Consider the following 20,935-nt stretch of genomic DNA (forward strand, 5'->3'; position numbering starts at 1 on the left):
AGTGATGCAACAGTAATATCCAAAGAGGCCATTCTGCTTTAAAGCTTTAGCATCAGTCACAGCCTCATAATAGAACCGGTATTAAAAAAAAGCTTTACATAATGTATAAACAGATACTAGTTAATAATAGCAAGTGTTGACTTCAAGTGGTTAAAATCTAACCCGGTTAATTCTAAAATAGTGAGAGACAGGCCAAAAACAGGTTAGCTAGGGTACATTTAAGAGGTCAGAGGGGCCTTAGAGAGCTTCCACTATTTTTTTTAATGTTATGTTAAGTCTTTCAACCGATTTAGTCAATCCAATTTTAATTTAGTTATGGCACTACTTATTTAGGGGGAAAAAAGTGCAAATAAAACCAAACCTTTAATTTCAGGCTTTTTGAGGGTTTTCCTTCTATTGGGGCTCTGGGTAATCAGTCCCACTTTCCCCCCACTGCGACACTCCTGCATTTATATTTGTTCTGTGTCTGTTGTGACGAAGTGCTTCCTACAGAATGTGGAGAACGCATCTAGGCTTAACAAGGTCCAAGACATAAGCCATTGTCCAGCTTGTTAGTCAAAAAACAGCTTTTTGCAAGACTACTGTGGTTTGGATACATTGCTGGCATACCACAGAAACCATGTATACGTGTATGTGTGTGTGTGTGTGTGTGTGTGCGTGCGTGTATGTGGTGCCATCTCAGGTGGCTAGACTTAGTCCAGGGCTGAGCCTCTTACAAAGCCATCATCCAAGTATTAGTGTCAGTGAGAATGTGTGTGTGTATGTGTGTGTTTCAGTGCGGTAGTAGTGTTGTTAGATTAAAGGCTTAAAGTATGATGGCATTAGCGTTGGCTACCAGGAGAGAGCGTGTGTGTTTCATGTGTGTGGTGTGTATCCAGACATCACAACGCAAGCCTGGTATCACTTTAATTCACTGATAAACACCAAAATTCACCAAAGTCTGAATGAGGCACAGATCTAAAGAATGTGTACAATAGAAAAGAGAGAGCGATAAAAGCATGTGAGAGAAACAGAGGAGATTACGATACAAAATGTAATGCATATATAGGAAACATGCGCCTGAAAACACGTCACAAATAGTTTACACATGGGCTCGGTCTCACAGAGGTGTGATTCAGCCAGAGGAGGCAGAAGTCTCCTCTAGATTAAAGAGTCATGATATACAGTAGATAGAGTGAAAGTTTCCGCAATAACTTCGGGAAACACATGTAAAATATATACTAACTGTGCAGCCGGCCTATTTAGCTTAGCATCACGTTAAAGGAATACAAAAACAGATTATTTTAACAATAAGAGTACATCAAGAAAACAACAAACATTAATTTTAAATTTAATATATTGTCCCTCTCGGCAGAATTTTAATTACATTTTGATTACATTGTGCTATCATGTACAAAAAGCTCCATAATAATTCAATATTGAACAAAAAGATGGATATACAAGCAAAATAAATCCACGGACTGACACCACTACCCTTAAAGTTATTTTAAACACGGGCAAATTCATGTTTTAAAATCATACAATTAATCAAACAGTTCCAATATATTATGTGATGATAATTAGGATTGGTCCTTTTGTTTTCAAGCCTGATTTCTCTGGTGGGAACAAAACGTAAAGATATATGTCAGCTGTAACTGAAATGTAAAAGCTGTTGTGCACACTGAACAAAAAAGTTTTTTCTGACCCTCCAGAGAAGCCCAAACACAAGGAAATAATTACAGCTGATTTTTAGCAAACAATCAGATTCTGTGTTTTGACGAGGCTCTAATGTAAAACTGTACAACTGATTTTACTAAAAACTACTTTTTGACTGATTATCTTTACTTAAAATTGATCTAGATTAACTTAATTCTGTGAAGTTGTGCTATATATCTGTATTCTGCAGGTTGCATACTAGTTAGTCTTATTTGTATATTATTAAATATGTTGGGTTTTTTTTAAAAGACAGAACTTGCAGATCTCCTAACTTCATCGTTTCCAAAATTCTCATTGTCATAATCAAATTAAATCAGACTAACCTTTGGTGTTTACCAAAGTTGCTAACACTAAGAAAGAACAAGGACATTTTACTTGTCATTTTTAAGTTGCAACAACTCCAAAAAATGAAGGAAATACATCTAAATTTAAAGTAAACTTAACAATTAGATAAAAAATTGACATGAGGATGTATTAAAGTTGTATTTACTTTCATTTAAGGCAATCTGTTTTTTTTAAAGATAATTTTAAGGAAGATCAATTTGTCAGATTTTATAGTACAGTGGTAAAAAGTTTATCAGTAAGCTGGACTTTTCACACTAAGACAATGAAAGTGATGATGATAAAAATGGGGCTCCAAATCAGAAAAAAACTTGGTATGTGCTCAGGTTGTGGACGCTTTGTCTGAAAGTATCTGAAGCATTTATTTGTCCATGCTCGGTAAACAGTTGGCAGCAGTACATTTGATTACTGAGAGGATGCATAAAAGGGCATCTTCTTGTGTGATTTGCAGTCATTTGCGAGGGACTGCCAGGGAATCCATATTATATTTTGAAGTGATTTAATGATGTGTAGCTAGGGTGTGATGCTCATAAACTTTAACATCTGACACAGTCGCCAACTTGTGGGAACACACCAAACACAGCAAGTGTGCAGCTCTGTGTCTGCAGCAACTCTTATTTCCGTGACAATTTTATCAAACCTGTGTAGCAGCGCTGCGATTTCACAAGTCAGCTGACTGGTGAAGAATGTTTGGAAAGGGAATTCCTGCTCTGTCCGTTTTAATTCAATGGTATGGTCACGTTCCCCGATAAGTGCAGTCACAAGGCTCTTATCAAAGCACTGAGGGTGTCAGTTTTCACTGTGAGTGTCTGTCCATTTAAGCATCTATGAGTCTTTCCCTGCACACTATGTCAAACTTTTTTTTCTCAAACTGAATGAATTATGAACGAACTGAAGAAATGATTTGATTTCCTCTCACCAGTTCTCACAGATTATGAATGCTTTAATACAATTCCCTTCTTTCAGTGAGTTTGTGTTTTTCATGCATGCATTCTTATACATGTACCAGATTAAAGTATCATCAGCCAACAGGACAACCCGGTAGTCTGAAGGCATCTGGTACCGGACTGTCAAGCTTACAGATAATTTTATAGATCCCTTTCTTCCAGCAGGGGTCGCTGTCTCTCCCAGTCCAAATGGCTGAGTAAAACTCCCTCAGAGCGACTTCTGACACCTCGATAAACCTCTCTGGCACCTGCAGACACAAATATGAATGTCAAAGCATATTACGTCAAGGTTTACAGAATTTGGGCCTCAAATTCTGGAAAAACATGGAAATTAGTACAGAAAAAAAAATCACATAAAAAAAGCAAAAACTCGAATAGATGACAGCTGTAGGTAGCACACGACAATTCATGTTTTGATGGCTGTGTAGAAATTTCGTTATTGATATGAAAGCACTTACACACCTACAGCGCACCTACAGGTGTTTCCGCTTACTTTACCTGATTGGATCTCTCTGGCTGTACACAGATTATGCCTCATTAACCCTTTGAAACCAGAGCAAACTGGCTTGATTTCCTTTCAAAAACATGGAAAGAAGAAAAAAGGCTCCAAAAAAAAAAGAGAAATTAGTAAAAAAAAAAAAAAAAAATACAAATAAATACCTGAAAAATACTGATTTTTTTTTTTCTTTTTTAAAAAGGGTAATATACATTTAAATATCCAATTATAATAATTAGCTGTAAATACAGTTTTCCTAGCTTTTTCATTTTTTACCCTAAATATGTTCTAGCATTATAGAAGCAAAATAACTGTTACACTACTACTACTACTTCCAATGATGCTGCAGACCTACTCCGTTAGCTATGTTTTTTTCCAACTGAATCAGCACATAGCACCTTCACAATCATGGCCGGTTAGCTCAGTTGGTTAGAGCGTGGTGCTAATAACGCCAAGGTCGCGGGTTCGATCCCCGTACGGGCCAAACAGGTTTTGTAAGGAAACTACATTGTAACAAAAGCCTGAGAGTCTAAGGAATCCAAAATACAGTGTACACACTAGACACTGGAGTACACTGAGTACACCACAGGATGTTATACATGGTAGTTATGAATTATCATGACAGTTTCCTGACTGATGTCTGAAGTACAGTGAGCTTTAGAGAAAATGCACACAGGGATACTTTTATGAGAGATTTCATTATTGATATGATACATTCATTATTATTATTATTATTATTATTATTATTACTATCATATGCATATATTAGTATGCACAATGTATGCATAATTCATAATATGTATAATGACACTGACAGTGTTAATACTGACTTTGGAGGGTCATCTATCTAAGCCATGTTCTCTGGAACACCATTTCCTGACTCACCATTCAGTATTAACAACATCGTGATTAATGAGTGAATAACAAAAATCCTTACTGTGGTTGATTTGACTGTTAAATTCTAAGTGTCTGGATCCCTTGTTTCATTCCAATCTGTTGCTTTTTGTGAGTGAAAGTACTGCACAGATTCTATGGCCGGTTAGCTCAGTTGGTTAGAGCGTGGTGCTAATAACGCCAAGGTCGCGGGTTCGATCCCCGTACGGGCCAGTGGGTTTTTGAGATGGAAATATGCACTTATGAAAATATCAATCAGAACTATAGTAATTATAATAGTAAGGACAAACACTTGTGATTTCACCTTGTTCTGCTTGTGCTCTTGAGAAGATGAAATAAAAGTACTGAAGTGTATAAATAAGTGATTGACAAAAAAAAAAAAAAATCAGAACTTTGTAAACTTTGTGTTGAGGTTAACTGGACCAGAACTGAACAGTTTTTATCTTTGTGGAGATTTTTTTATTGATATAATACATGTACATACATAGATGCATTTTTCTTTAAATGACATATTAAGAGTGCTGCTAGCTATGGATGGGTTTTCCATCTAAGCCAGGTTGTCTGGAACAACAACTTTTGCCTAAAATCACCATACAGTATTAACAAACACCATGACCGAAAAATGAGTGAATGACAAAAATCCTTATTGTGTTGAAAGCAACTCTAAGTTGTACTCAGTACTCCTTATCGATTATCCATATTGCAGTAATTATTCACGAATGTGTTGGTCATGCAAAATGGACATATGGCCGGTTAGCTCAGTTGGTTAGAGCATGGTGCTAATAACGCCAAGGTCGCGGGTTCGATCCCCGTACGGGCCATTAGGATTTTGTAATGCATTTATGACATGTTTGTGTCATTCATTTATGGGCACCATTCAACTCAATTACTGAAAGAGGTAATGAACTGTGGTATTGTCAATGGTCCCTTAATTAATCGCTACAATGCACAAGTATATTGGTAGCTTAAATGCTATAAATTGTTGTATAAACTCATAAATACTGTTCATTGCAGGTGTCAGTGCTGCTGGTGTATTGCCCATATGAAATAAAATAATGACATCTACCATTAAAAAAAATAATCCAAAAACAGTACCGGAAACATATTGGACATGGCCGGTTAGCTCAGTTGGTTAGAGCGTGGTGCTAATAACGCCAAGGTCGCGGGTTCGATCCCCGTACGGGCCAGAAGGATTTTGAGGTAAATATGATGTGATAAACATTGCTTAATAATAAATATGATGTTGTAAACAATGCTGAACAATAGTCATCACTATTGTGGATTATAGAACAAAGAAATACTATGCAGTGAGGTCTTAACTAGATTTAATAAAGCATATACCTGAACATAAACACATGTTTAGGTTAAACTCACATGTTTACGAATAGGGGCCGTGTTTGTTGTAAAAGTTCTTAAATATTCTCAGGTCAATCTTAGTAAATTGAGCTTTAGAGAAAATGACAACTAATAAATAATGCTTACTTTTGTGGAGATTTTACTAGGTGAATGATATATATCATATATTATTTTCAACTACTTCTATTATTGATACATGCATACTTTTTGTGAATGCTCAAATCACAACAAAATCCATTACTGTGGTCAATTGGACTGTTATTCCGAGTTGAATTCTCAGTGCCTGGATCACTTCCTTCATTTCAATCTGCTGTTTATTGCAGATGTCAGTGCTGCTGATGGATTACCCATGTGAATAAATATAACAATAGCAACAGCTAAAAAGTGTGACTAAATGGCTACCTTAACAAACCAAAATATGGCCGGTTAGCTCAGTTGGTTAGAGCGTGGTGCTAATAACGCCAAGGTCGCGGGTTCGATCCCCGTACGGGCCATTGCAGTTTTGAAATATATAGGATAAACAACCACACAAGCATATTCATAGGAGTTATCCTATCACTTCATATCAAGCGACTGTTTGTGCAACATGAGAAAACTGACATAATCAGAGAGAACAGAAGGTCAGTCTATGCTCCACCATTTGCACAGTATACCAGTGTATTCAATGAAAATAAAAAATAATTGGCAGAAAAAAAACTGTATGTGGACACTATTCCTGTCTTTTTCGAGGTATGGTGAGGGTATAGCATCTGAGAGAGAACAGGTCATTCTGCATTGGACAAACCATGGCCATGTCATTATAGACAACAGGTACGTCCTGTTCATATACTATTCTATAAGCTGTATTATACAACTTTAATGACATAGCCTACATGTAACCTTGGGGTGTTCTTTGGTTTACTGAAAACAGCATACTGCCATTGGAGAAAACTTGGAGCTAATAAGACTCAAGGTCCGCAGTCATGCTCTCGCTACACTGACAGAACTAAATGGTATTAAAGGACTATAAATATGCTCCATAATGATATGCTCCCCTTACCTGATAGACGTTACTTTTATTGTAGTGCATGTTCAGTATGCGGTAGAGCTCTGTATCTCTGCCCACTCGCAGCTGACTGTCTCTGCCCAGACGAGGTGCACCATCCCTGGATTACACAAATCACACAAAAATATATTAAATCAATATGAAATGCATGCAATGACGCTGATATTTATTTGTAGCATTTATATTCAACTAGTATTATTAGTATTCAGAGTATTATTTTTGCAATCCACCTCCTGGCTGTTTTCTAGTTTTTGCGTGGTTGATTATAACACACTGCATGACTGTCAGTGAGGAAGCAATAATGTTTCACACTGTTGCATAAAACAGGAAAGCCTGCAGCATGATACAACAAAGTTTTGTCATTCAGCTATTTGTAATTTTTCCTTCTACAAACTACCAAATACGCAGGGCAGCATATGCACAATAAGAGTGTCATTTAATGTAAAAATCCAGTGCCAACATGCAAGCTCCTATAAAATCCAGTCAAACGATGAAGGTTTTGCAGCAAATTAGTTAAATGTAAACCAGTGCCAACTCAAACCAACCGGGTGAGAGCCTCGCGGACAGCCTGTCGTGCAAAGCGCTCCATCTGGATGTAGAAGAACTCTCTGAAGTTGCTGAACCATTTAATCATCTGGGAGGTCACGCAGCGGTTAAACTAGACAGTGGACAGGAAAACAGCAGGACAGAAAGTGAGCAGGTGAGGACAGCAAGAGAGGGGGCTGATTAGATGGTTTCATTTAGCATTAATAATTATATAAACATTTGACTGCAAAGAGAGCTTTAAAAACCAGTTTCTCAAAGAAAGAGAGAAATAGCTGTGGTGCTTTATAAGGTAAAGTGCTGATACTCACATGTTCATATCATAAAAAATATATGAGAATAGCATGTCTGTCTTTGGTTGTGAACACTACCTTGGATTGTGACTGGTTAAACAAACAAACTCCCTTTTAGCATTGTCTTTTAACTACAATACCACATTGTTTTCCAATTAGAGATAATATGTGCTGCCACACGCTGGTAAAGGGAACAACCTACTATTGAGCAGCAATGTCCTAAAGCTATTTTTTTCCATTTCCCTAAGTGTGTGCTTCAGCTTAGTAGGACTCGAGTTTAGCATTTCATATGCTGTTTCTGTGCAGCAGAGGCAGGACTGAAAATTAAGTGAAGGGAAGTGAATGGGCAGGATTGCCCCCCTCAGCCAATAATTAAGCAGATATTGTGTGACATTGGCCTTGAAAAACACAAACAGCCCCACATAAGAAATGCTGCCTGGCTGGCAGGGACATGACAGTCATGTAGCATAAGAAATGTAGCCTACCAATAACATCATATTTTTCTCTGTTTATTAGCAAACTAATTTTCCATGTCCATCACATGAGGAACTGCCCACATTTAGCATGAATATAATCTCGGCAGGTGATGGTCACTCTCCTGTGTTTGCTCATGTCAGACTGAACCTTTAAATTGTCAAAAGTAATGACACTATGATACATTTCAGATACCAGGTGTTAAAAACATACAATCCATGCTAATTACACATTTGATAGTATCCAAAGTACTGACACTATGAAAAAAAAAATAGATCTACAATCAGATTTTCAACCTGAGGATGGCTCAACCTGTGGCTGTTACAGCACCTTCTCCAGCAGGAAACCCACAATTTGACAAAAGGCTTATTTAGTGATTTTTCTGTACCAGCGCTGTGTGCAGGTTATTCATAAAAAAAGAAAATACTTTTTAAAAATTATTATATTATATTATATTATATTATATTATATTATAATTTTTTTTTATTTTATTTTTTATATCATCAAAGGTTAAAATTCTGACACAGAAATCCCCATTGGTGGAGAGTAACTAAGTACATCTACTCAACCCAGTGTACTTCACTTGAGTATTCAAATTGCACTCTTTTTTCTCTATTTCACTTAGCTATAATTTCTTGTTATTGCAAAAGAGGCATTTGTTAAAAAAACAAACATTGCAGTAAATTAAACCAATTAACAGTATAACAAATTGTGCTAGCAGGAAACTATTTTCATTATTACTCTTAAATGACCAAATTTAAGTGATCCTTTCCACAAAATCCTTTCATTTGAATGTTAATGTAAATGTAAAACATGAATATTGGCTGATATGTCAACATCCGACTCTTCTTGTTAAAAATTAAGCACTGTGCTGGGGTACACACACCTTGACATCAGGGAAGAAGGTCTTGAGTGTGTTGGAGCTGGGATAGCGGGTGTAGAAGAACATGAGCTTAGCTTTCTTCAGGTGGCAGGGAGACAAGCCCTCCTGGGTGTATACATGAGGCCAGTTAAGGAGATACACACGTCCTTTAACACACACACACACATGAACAAACACTTATCCCTCCCTCATTCCTCCCCCCTTGCTGAAAAAAGGATATTCCTCCAGCAGTCAGGAAGAGCTCTCCTCCATCCATCCCTCCTCCTCTCATCCCGCCGTCTCCCCTCATCCCTCTCTCCCTGCCTCCGTGAGCGTGGCGTGCAAGGGAGGCGTCCAGGTGACCGAGCAAGGGGAGAGGTGGGAAAGACGGGTGAGACGAGGGGTGAGACGAGAACTCCAAGAAAGGGTCGGAGTTTAAATAGTCCTTGCGGGACGGGGGGAGGTGGGGGAGTTGGGGTGGTGGAGGGAGCGAGAGAAGAGCTGCTGCATGGAGTAGTGGAGAAGAGGGAGAGGGAGAGGAGGGGGAGGAGGAGGAGGAGGAGGAGGGGGAGGCGCGGGGAAGGAAGATGAGGAGGAAGAGGAAGAAGAGGAGGATGGGTGGAAGGAGGTGGAGAGGTCTTTGGGTTGTGAAGCTGGAGCTAGGAGGGGAGGATGAGAAAGAGGAGGAGGGCGAGGTAAGGAGGGGTGATGGAGGGAGAGGTTCGGATGAGAGGGATTTAGATGAGTAGAGAGAGGTGGGCCGAGGAGAGGGTGGGCTTTTCGTATGTCAGGTGACCTTTGAACAGCCAATGGGATTGCCACATCTGATGCTTCATTGAGATTGGGCTGCCCTGGAGGCAAAGTGTTACTCCTCTTTTGGAGCTCCTTCTCTGCATCCTGCTTTCCTGTCTTCTCCTCCTTACTTCTCATTTTCTCCTCCCCTCTTCCTCTTGTTAAAAGTCCCATCCACATTCCCCTCTCCCTCCCTCCATCATTTCCTGCGTCAGACGGGAGAAAAGAGATGGCAGCAGGAGGAGATGAAGGAGCGACATCAGTCATCTCGGTGTAAAGGCGGAGGACTCGGTCGATGACTCGAGCCATAGCGCTCCCCAACTCCAGCTTCAGTGCCTGAGCAAACTTCTGCCCTCCCTCCTCACCCTCGTCTTCTATCCCTCCTTGCCAGTCTCCTCTCACCAGCCCGCCACAATCCAACCACAACCCTGCTCCTTCCATCACTCCCTCCAACTGCAACCCTCCTCTTCCTCTCTCCGTCCTCCCCTCTCTGTCTTTTTGCCTCTCCTCTCTCTGCTTGTGGAAGTTGTCAAAAGGAGAAACAGAAAGAAGGGAGAATGTTTCCTTTTCCAGCTCTCCACCGTCAATGTCCTCTTCATCATACATCCCCTCTGTGATGTCCTCCTCCTCCATCATCCCAGCATCTCCTCTATCTCTGTTTCTGCACCTCCTTTTCCTCTCCTCCTCTGCCATGTGCTTTTCCCCAAAAGCCCTCCATACTTTCTCCTGCAGGGCCTGCAGTCTCTCTCTTGCCTCCTCCAGCTGTTCTTTCAGCTCCTCCCTCTCTCTTCTCTTCCCCTCCCTCCCCCCCTCGCACCTCCTCCCTCCCTCCTCCATCTCTCCATCTCTCGGCCGGCTTTCCAGCTTCATCCTCTTCACTTTCAAGACATCCTGACTCCACTCGGCCGCGAGGGCGGAATCACTGTGCCTCTTCTTAACCCCCAACAAGCTGTCCTCTCCCTCCAGCACTCCATCCTCTCCTCCTTCCATACCTTGCTCCACCTGTCCATCCCTCTCTTCCCTGTCTTCCTCCAAATTTCTGTCCTCTAGGTGTCTGTGTGCACTCGGGTTTGTGTTAAGTTGCCCTCCGATCCTCCTCTGGGCTCCACCAGGCTGGAGGAGGTGGTGGATGAGGGGGAAGCCGGGGGGTCTGAAGGCAGGAGGAGGGCGACCTGCACTGGGCGAAGGATGAACTCCTGGGAGATCTGTAGCGCTGTGGGTGGGAGCAAAGGCGTGTATCTGGGGAGCAGAGTCACTGAAAAGATCTGTGGGTGAATCCATCACTGCAGAGAGAGACAGATAAGGTAGAGACACACAGAATTACTGTATTTGCTGATGTTTTTGTTTATTTGCACAAGAGGTGGGTGGACTAAAGAGAAAGTGGGGTTTTGGCCACAAAATCAAATATTTTCCAATAAACTGATTTAGGTGGGTTCAAGAGCCCTACGTTTAAGTACATTTAAAAGGTAAGTTCACCTCCAAATTTCAAAACAATAGGTTTTTCATTTTCATTTAAACCTAGACTACCATGTAGACAGTTTTGGTTTTATTGCCAAATTGCCATGCTGAAAGTATTTTTGTTTGTGGTACACCATAGTACTGTGGTACTTTTTACTATACTACAATTATTTTACAACTGTAGTTACTAATGTTACTAAGCAATATATTTGCAAAAAAAACAAACGAACAGCTTATAAATGTATAAACCGTTTAAGCTACCTAACAGTACAAATACACCTGGATAAATGAGTCATTTACTGGATAAAAAAAAAAATTGACAAATATTTTGCAAATAGTTTTTAGTCATTTATGATGCAAAGATGCCAAGCATGTCATGTTTCCAGCTTTTCTATTAAGAGGTTTTGTGCTTTGCCTTTTAATTATCTTAATTAATCTTTAATAATTTCGAGGTTTGGACTATTGATTGGGCAAAAGAAATAATTGAAATCATCATAGGCTTTTCTCACTATTTTAGAAGTTTTGCAAACCAAACAATTAATGGAAAAATAATCACCACATTGATTTAGAATGTCAATAATGATTCATTGCAAAATCCTGCTTTTACATACATGAATGAATAATAATAATCCATTCAATGATATAATATATGATAGTATAACAGTCACAGGGGCTGTTTTCTGCATTATGTAGTTTTGCTTTTAATACTTTATTTTCTTGATTATACTTACATACTTTTACTTAAGTAACATTTTCAATGCAGAAATTTTACTTGAGTCAGAGTATTTTTACAGTGTGGTGTTAGTACTTTTACTCAAGTAAAGGATCTGCATACTTCCTCCACCACTGCTCTTTGTAATTTGAGTGAAAATTTAGGTGCACTTAACGGCCATGTTAGAAATAATGGCAAATAGTGTGTCTGGCACTTGTGAATACACCATGTTGACGAATGAGTAGATGCAGATCACAGTGTGACTGGCACATGACTTCCGCTTACCTGGACAGCAAAACAGGTCACCGTCCGATCACAGGACACAGCCACTTCCACTTGTGAAAACAATGAGCTGCAATGTCCTTGCATAGAGCTGCAAAACAAGCACACATTATGACAGTGTTCGAGAGAACAGCTAAACGCTGAGAAGATGACTTCCAAATTGGTCTAAACAGAATTTCAAAAGGTTGATATTTTTTTAACATGTCATAGAAAGAAACAACACACTGCAGAATTGACCGAAATCTGATGGAGGCCAGAGAGAAGGAGGGTGTCAATGCAGGTCAACAGACTGGGGGTCTGGCTACGTGCTGGTGGTGCAGTAGATTAACATCTGGCTCGTGATCTTTGTCACATATTACCCACCTCTCTTCCAATAATCTTTCCTGTTTCTCTAAAATGTGTGCTGTCTAAGAAAGCACAAACATAAAAAACTGACAAAATGTGGCAAGATAACTGTGTTTGGACGTGAATCTTGCTGTGAGGCACAATAATAACACAGTTTTAAAATATTACAGAGCACTTTACTTGGGAAAATGTTTTTTTTTACAGCAGGAAATGAGGGGAAAATAAAATACTGACTGTAGGTACATCTGCCTACAATACCTGGAAAAGCTTGTAAAACCAAAGGGAATGTTGGGCTTATGAGTAACAGTACATCTCGCTATTTAATCAAGATCAAAAACACACATCCCCATTCCTTTTTTTCAGTGTGTAACCTCTCTGTCCTGACGCCCCTTTCCCCTTTTTCCTTCCTCTCTATCCCTCTCTCATCCTCTCTTCCTCTCCTCTCGCTGTTATCAGTGCAGGCAGCTTGTTAAGCACTGTTTGATCAGAGTGTTTACCGTCAAACACACTCACATGCACACAAAAGCAAAAGAGGCTTGAGAGAGGGCTGACAATGGTCAATGGTCCTTGGGGAGTGAAATAGAGTGAGCGTAGCATGTATATATGTGTCTCTGCGAGTGTGTGTTTGTGTGTGTGCATATGCGGGACTGTGTGTGAACAGCAGTCCTACTTAGCATTGATAACACCCCTAATCCACTTCAGATGGATACACTACTGCTCAGCGAACACAGAGATGGATGGATGATAAATGGACAGATGTAAGGACAGACTAAAAGAGGTATAACAGGCAGACAAAATGTGAAAACAAACAGCATTTTATATTTCAGGCTGACCAAGCTATTTGGTTGTCAGTGGTTAGAATTAAGAATGATTACACCACAGATAGATAGATGGATGGATGGATAGGTCCCATAGGTTCCCCTTTGCAACATGAAGAGAATAATCCTACTATAAATAGCTAAATATCAATTATTCAAATGCCCTGTCCTCTCTACTATAATACAGCCCAGATGGCAAACCAGCCAATGCGCTTATATCAGGGACAGATTAGCTTTTCAAAGCCAGCCGAAAGCTGCAGAAAATATGAACACTGACTGAGCAATGAAAATGAAAGCTATTAACCACTAGATTAGACTTAAGGATGGCACTCTTGGATTGCTGTAGCTGTCACTGGGAAAACTGACAAGAGGAACAACACACACTGAATAAAGCACACAGTTACTAGTTTCAAATAGTATTAAATAATGTTACTTGTATTAATTAATGTTCATTTGGAAATTCTAATATGGGTGTATGTGTCAGTTGCATGTACTAATACTTAGAGGAAAGACATAAGCCAACAGGTTACCCCAATTAATGGGCATTCAGGTCTATTTGCATATAAACTGTTTACATTTATTTAAAAAATATATATGTGGCCTAACTGAATAATTCAGGGTAGATTAATATTGCATTTTTAACATACTGTCAGTAAGCTATGTGTGTTTCAACATCTATCATGTACATCTAAATGCAGAGGTTTTATGTCATTAGCAAAATCATTGATTAAGCTATTTTTATTTTGTTTGGGCTTGTCATACCAACATAGGTTATATGTTTAAATAAAACTTTGTTTAAAATTATTGTTTAATATTTTTTCTACATATACCACCCCTATTTTCAGCTCTTTGTCTTTCTCTTTATTTACCTGTGCTTGTTTGAAATAACGAAACTTTGAATAATTTATGTAATGTTTGAAGCTTATGTTTGAAGCCTCCGCGTGGCAACATCTGCCGGTTTTGCCACGCGAGAGGAATCCGCTTTGGCCATTCTGACGCACGAGCTGTCAGTTTATGTGTGCGCGCGCGCCCGTGGTGCGTCCTGTGACTAATTGGCAGCGGTGGACTATAATGTCGCAGTATGAAAGAAAAAAATAAACACAGAGTGACGAGCAGAGCAGACACAGACCCTCGCGGCTTATTAAAAATGTCAAACGTTGTGTGTGTGAAGTTTAAAAATGAACTTACTCTGAGTCACAAAGAAGAGCTCCAGCGGTGTCCGCTCCCCGAAGCTTTCCACTCCAGTGACCGTGCCTGTGCGCTCTGCCTCGGTCGACTGTCTTCAGCTGGCACCGGGCGGGCCTCGGACATCGGTGCGGGCACAAAAAGAACCAGCCAGCGGCGAGTTTCCGGCTATTTCCTGTTCCCCTCTGCTCTTTATTTTTCCTTTGTTCCGTAACTCTCTCAGTTTTTACTCTCACTCATCAACCGCCTCCTCTTTACTCTAGTTGTGTCACTGTGCAGTTTTTTTTCCTCCCTCGCCAATCCATCTATCTCTGGCTGGCATCATCCTCACGCGCTGCTCCCGGTGTGGAGTGGCGCGCGGTGGGCGGGCGGGCTCGAGAGCTGGCCACTTGACGGTCCAGTCCCTCCCATGCTGGCATGACCCCCAGTGTGTGTGTGTGTGTGTGTGTGTGTGTGTGTGTGTGTGTGTGTGTGTGTGTGTGTGTGTGTGTGTGTGTGTGTGTGTGTGTGTGTGTGTGTGTGTGTGTGTACAACATGCTATCTTAAATAGAAATAATGCTAACTGATTTCAAATTAAAGCAATTAGCTTTTTTTTTGATGAGTCATTATAGCAACAGTTTGTTGCAGATGGCGACTTGTTCACCACAGACAGGTAGGCTACAGGGAAGGAGAAGGAAAATGTACCTAGACCAAGACTTAGGAGCCTTTTTAAAGTCAAAAAGCTTCTCCTTCATTACAATTGTGGAGTGACAGTTTTATTCTCATCCACAGCACTGTAAAGGTTCTAATCATCAGTGAAAGTCAGGTCATTCATTAACAGTTTTATCTCCTCACAGGAATTTTCTTTAAAACACAGCACTAACAATTCATCCACACACTTTGTTTCAATTTAAGCTTTGTATATTTTAACTAAACATATGCAAAAATCTCAAAAATGAAGGTAATAGGTCAAATCTTAAATACTATTACTATTACTGTAGACCTAATCCGATTCCAAAACAGCCTGTATGTAAACAAAAAGTAATATTCTATTTAGAGATCCAGTGTGCAGGATTTAGGGGCATCAATTGGCAGAAAGTGTTTAATCATCTGAAACAAAGAATCATGTTTTTGTTACCTCACAACGAGCCATGTATATTATAATGCTGAGCAGGTTCTCTTTCACATCATGCTGGTTCTACAGTGGCCCAGAATGGACAAATCAAACACTGGCTCTTGCAACCTGGTCTCACTCCCAACTTGTCAAATACCAATGATTGGTCAGTGGCTCTGTGCAGAAGACAACGACGTGCAGCGGCACACTGCACAGAATGATACTAACCAGGCATGCAGCTTCTTACGCTGTGGACTACTGTCTACTGACTGGACTACCGACGGTACAACGAAAGAAAAAGTCTGCAAAGGGTGGGTGAATCAAAGAAACTCCTGACTTTGGCCTAAGAGCCTGCTGTTTCATGTTCCATGTGAAGCCAAAAGTTAATAGAGATATTTTATAAAAACGTAAATGTAACTGGACATGCTGCCTTGCTCGTAGTGTGAACACAGTACAAAGCCACAGACCAAATGTCGGTATTTAACAAGATGGGAACAAAATGTGTTGGCTCCTGACAAAGCAACTCACATTTTTGCATTGGCCATCGTATTTCTCCTCCACATTTGGCAAAGAGGAAAAAAATCAGTCCTGCAACCTCACCACTAGATGCCACTAAATTCCACACATTGGACCTTTTAGCTAAAACTGTAAAATTTAATAGAAATGGAACATTTTAACAGGTTCAAAGATGATGTTTTACATGACCTGTCATCAAATTTAAACAAAGCTTTTGATGACAAAACTAAATGTATACACGCTTAAAATATTTTGAAGATTTAATAGTAATGAAATTGAACCAGAATGTAGAGTTAACCCCTTGACGACTGAAGGTAAACAGCAGTACAATTAAAGGACCATATTTTAACATAAATACCCCACAGCCTTTTAGGTGCACTAAAGCATTTTTAGTATATTCTTTTTTTGAACTATTCACACTGATTCACCTCAACCTTTTTGTCTGAATCACACAGAGATTCAAGCAAAACATTAAAGTAGATGCTTGACCTTGAGCAGCACTTTGTTACCTGTTGCTGAGAATGTGGCAGCCTCCAAACTGTTCGCAAGGTCTCACCAGGAGGACCAGGGCCAGTTTCCATTCCCAACTTTATTCAGACCTTCTTATTATTACCTCTTTTTGAGAATCATTTATTTTATCATCCATCAAATGCATCACCTGAGTAACCTTCCCCTTCCAAATTCACTCCCCCTCTCTCTCTGTCTCATCTCGTTTCTGTCTTTCTCTACTTGTGATTAAAAATGGTTAGACACTGACTGAAAGGTCGCAGTTGTTATGGAAACGAGGCTGGTAACAAAAGCTGGACACACGGGTACAGAGGCAGAGAAAGGGGGCAGAGACGGAGAGAAAACGAGGGAGATGTGTCTGAATAAACATAAACAGGCGGAGAGGAGGAAAGGACGTGAAAGAGGGAAAGTGAGAGAGGTCTGAATAAATAAAAACATGATCAGAGGGAGGAGGGCGAGAGACGGCGAGGTCATGAAATGATGGCTCCATCTGCAATAATAAATAACAAAAGATAATACTGGGTTTTGTCATTCTAGGAAGGCGGTCGAGCCACAAAGGTGTGTGTGTGTGTGTGTGTGTGTGTGTGTGTGTGTTGAACAGAGTGGCAGAGTGGGAGAATGCAATTGATAGATAATACATGGATCTGCTGCACAAGCTGGAGAATACTAAAAAGCACAAATTGTTCACAGAAAAGCCTACCAAAAAGCCCAAAATTGTGTGTGTGTGTGTGTGTGTGTGTGTGTGTGTGTGTGTGTGTGTGTGTGTGTGTGTGTGTGTGTGTGTGTGTGTGTGTGTGTGTGTGTGAGTGAGTGCGGGAACACCATCTCTCTGAGGGCTCATATTATGTTAACCACTTAGACCAACATCAAACACTCTCTCTCACTCATACACACACTTCAGTGCAAGCATGAAGGTGCCAGCCATATAAATAGGACGTCCCAGAGCGAGAGATATAAAGAGGAAGGGACCGACAGAGAGAGAGAGAGAGAGAGGGGAAAAAGATTACAAATTCAAAGGGGAGACCAAAAAGGGTGAGGGAAAAAAAAGGATGGTGGGGGGAAAGAGTAGAGTGAAATACTAAGAGAAACAGAGAGGGCGAGAACAGGAGGGGGGGAGTACAGATAGATATGAAGGGATCAATAGATGGCATAAAGTGTATGTTCATTGATTTACTTACAGGGGGAGAGTGATGGGGGGAGAAAGAGGGAATGAAAGGGGGAAGGAGAGGATAGAAAAAGCAGAGACGAGCAGAAAGAGGGAGAGGAGGGGAGAGAGATAGGGGGTAAAGAGGAAAAAAGTCAGAGCAATAATAAAAAACAAGGGACTATGTGATGTATAGAGACCTAATTAAAGCTGCATTAATCAATATATTTATATTAGCAGTGGTCAAATGACTATGTGTAATGTCAAAGTGGTCACTAACAGCGTTGAAGCCACAAAAAAATTAGTTCCCCCCAGCTCTGGATGTGTAAATATGCTTAGTGCTTTAGTGCATCATTTCCATAAATATTGGGACTCACTAGAGACAGATTTTAAAAAGGCCAAAATGGTCAAGCTTCTCTGGAAACACTGCATGTCCCACAATGCAACTTTATAGCATCTTTCATTACACCCTTCTTGCCTCCTAAATGTCCTCTTACGTTACACCCCTTACCCCCTATTTACAATATAGGCAAACCCTAGCTGAAATAATCCCAATGACATGATATCAGTTTTAGTCGGACTAGCTCAATAACTTGACTTTTTTCTAACATCATGTAAACCTGAATCAGACTCTGAATCTTATGTGTGCTTTAAATATTGCATACAGCTCCTTTACTTTTCAAACTGCACTCGGTGTTTATGTGCTTCATTGTATTCAGCTACAACATGATGCTTTTGGCGATACCTAACAGTCAGGCCCGCAGTGAAAGTGAACCAGATACGGAGAAACAGACAACATATGTCCAGACTGACAGAAACAGAAAGAGAGAGACAGGTTGGAGCAGAGCATGTGGTTAAACAGACAGTCAGAAAGAGAATGAGTGTGTTTATATGTGTGTGAGAGGGATGGGAGTGCGAGGGAGAGACAGAAGTGTACTCAAATAGCTCAGGGCAAGGTGACAGACAGAAACGAACGGACAGAGAGGGATAACAAGCTCATAGAGGGGGGATTGTGTGTGTGTGTGTGTTAGAGAATGAGAGAAAAAGGAAGAGACGCAGGGCGGAAGGGGAGAGGGATAGAGGAAGTTGAGAGAACAAAAACAAAAACAGGGATGGAGTGCGTGTGTGTGTGCGGACAGCCGAAGGTGTCAGAGTGTGCTATTTGGCTTAATGATGACCCACTGGGCATGTAGGTCATAACGGTTTGTGTCTCAAAGCCATGACTGTATGCCTGTGTGCATCCATTAGTGTGTGTGCATGTGTGCGTGTGTGTGTGTGTGTGTGTGTGTGTGTAAATAGAAACTCACTAGACACAAGCATGTAAAGTGGGTCTCTAAGCGTGCGTTTAAGAGTGTGTTCGGTCAGAGGTTGGAGAAGCAGTTTTTGTAGCCGGTAGGACTCGATAGATACTTACACACACACACACACACGCACACATGTGCGTGCGCGCTCACCCACACATGCTGCAAATCCCGTTTTTGGCATACACACTCACACACACCAACAGCTGCCCCTCGTGTCATACATGCACATGTACTGCACCATGCATGGCACTAAATTATGCACAAATACACACACATCTCTTTCTTTTGATCTCTCATGACAACACACACATTCGCTCTCTCTCTCACACACACACACACACACACAGGGGGAAGCTATTATGCTCTCAGGCTGGAGTGTTTTGATGGTATAATTGCAGTGACCAGTGAGGAGAAAGAGACAGAGGGAGGGATGGAAAGAGGGATGGGGATGGAGGGAGAGAAAAAGAGGAGAGTGCTGACACTCTCAGCATGCTAATGTTGCGAGGCTCTACCCCCCCCTCCTCTGATTTCATCCCTCCCTCCCTCCATCCATCTCTTTGTCTCTCCATCTTCCTCTCTATCTCGCATCCTCTGCATTTCACAGGTGCAGCACTAGAAAGAGGGAGCAGAAAGGTAGAGAGGTGGAGAGATGAGAGGGAAAGAGGGATATGTAACAGGATGGAGCAATGTTATCTCTCGCTTTCTCTGCCATCCCTCCATCCTCTTCAAGCTCCCCACAATGCTCAAAACAAAGCAAAAAAAAAAAAATAAAGAGGTAAGGGAGGATGAAAATAGAGGAAGAGGGAGGGTCAGTTTTTCCATCCTTTTAACAATGGAGGGATGATCTCTGCTTATCCTCTAATCACGTCCCTCCTTTTTTCCCTCTCCTCTGTCCCTCTCTGTTATCTCTCGCTCCCCGCAACCCCTCTTTTGCTCATCTGGTGAGAGAAAGGGTAGCCTTTTTCCTCTCGCCGGCCTCCCTTTTTTTTGTCGCCTCTCCATCTGTTTGTCCTTCCAGTCCTCCCTCCATCCCTCTATCCTCTCTAGAGAGGGGATTCTGCTGTATGGCGTTGATCTCTTTTCTCTTTTTCCTCTCTTTTGCATCCCAATTCCTCCTCTTTTTTTTCAATTATTCCCTCTCCTCTTTTGTATAAATAGTGGGAAATACTAAAACTCAAGCTAAAAAAGGAAGAGTCCTGCAGAAGAAATGATTTGTTCTCTCTTTAGGGTATATAGTTAATTAGATGCATGCAATATGTGTTTATTAGCCCAGTATGACACAGTATGGTCAATAATTGAGAATAAAGTATTCATGTAAATATATTAGAAATGTTATCAATCAAAAACTATAATCTATTTCAGTTCCTACTCATCTGATAAAAAAGAAAAAAATGAATTAGTTGCAGTTGATTATTAGAGCTGAAGACAGAGTTCATTGACAGTATACTTTGTAGTTTCCTCAACAGCAAATTTTAGTAAATGCTAAGCTAAATTGCTGCTTTAGTGTCAAATTTTCTCATATGAGAAAAACAAATGTGACATTTAGCTGATTTACAGCTGTCAAACACCGAGGATGAGGACTTTCTGCACTGGTATAATTGTTATGATCTAATAGCCAACAGCGCCTCTCAGAGGTATAACTGTGCTACTGCAAACCTGCAGTTTCTATGAGAATTCAATTATTCTGTTAGGCAACCACTATGTTCATAACTACAGACTACTCTGAAATGATGAAATAATTAAAAATGTTGCTTTTTAAAATTGACTAACCAGTGTGGTTTGAAGAAATGGATTGAGCCAATGACAAAAATAGCTAGTGTTACATTATGAGC

The 20,935-nt window shown here is 40.4% G+C and overlaps 1 protein-coding gene and 5 non-coding genes across 6 annotated transcripts; 5 read left to right on the forward strand and 1 right to left on the reverse strand.

Moving 5' to 3' along the window:
* Nucleotides 1–892: 892 nt before the first annotated feature.
* prox3 (prospero homeobox 3) lies at nt 893–14,943 on the reverse strand. The gene is given in 8 exon segments (XM_088073769.1): nt 893–3,232; nt 6,770–6,875; nt 7,321–7,433; nt 8,972–9,078; nt 9,188–9,421; nt 9,424–11,022; nt 12,195–12,282; nt 14,543–14,943. Coding segments are annotated over 6 exon segments (2,331 nt in total). The 5' UTR covers nt 11,021–11,022; nt 12,195–12,282; nt 14,543–14,943; the 3' UTR covers nt 893–3,058.
* On the forward strand, nt 3,891–3,964 carry trnai-aau (transfer RNA isoleucine (anticodon AAU)). The gene has a single exon. It is a non-coding gene; the product is annotated as a tRNA-Ile (tRNA).
* trnai-aau (transfer RNA isoleucine (anticodon AAU)) lies at nt 4,514–4,587 on the forward strand. The gene has a single exon. It is a non-coding gene; the product is annotated as a tRNA-Ile (tRNA).
* On the forward strand, nt 5,122–5,195 carry trnai-aau (transfer RNA isoleucine (anticodon AAU)). Its single transcript has one exon. It is a non-coding gene; the product is annotated as a tRNA-Ile (tRNA).
* On the forward strand, nt 5,488–5,561 carry trnai-aau (transfer RNA isoleucine (anticodon AAU)). Its single transcript has one exon. It is a non-coding gene; the product is annotated as a tRNA-Ile (tRNA).
* trnai-aau (transfer RNA isoleucine (anticodon AAU)) lies at nt 6,151–6,224 on the forward strand. Its single transcript has one exon. It is a non-coding gene; the product is annotated as a tRNA-Ile (tRNA).
* Nucleotides 14,944–20,935: the final 5,992 nt, after the last annotated feature.

Source organism: Plectropomus leopardus, chromosome 23 (genome assembly GCF_026936395.1).
Source record: "Plectropomus leopardus strain MGB_pleo_1.0 chromosome 23, ASM2693639v1, whole genome shotgun sequence".
In the NCBI taxonomy this organism is placed as follows: Eukaryota; Metazoa; Chordata; class Actinopteri; order Perciformes; family Serranidae; genus Plectropomus; species Plectropomus leopardus.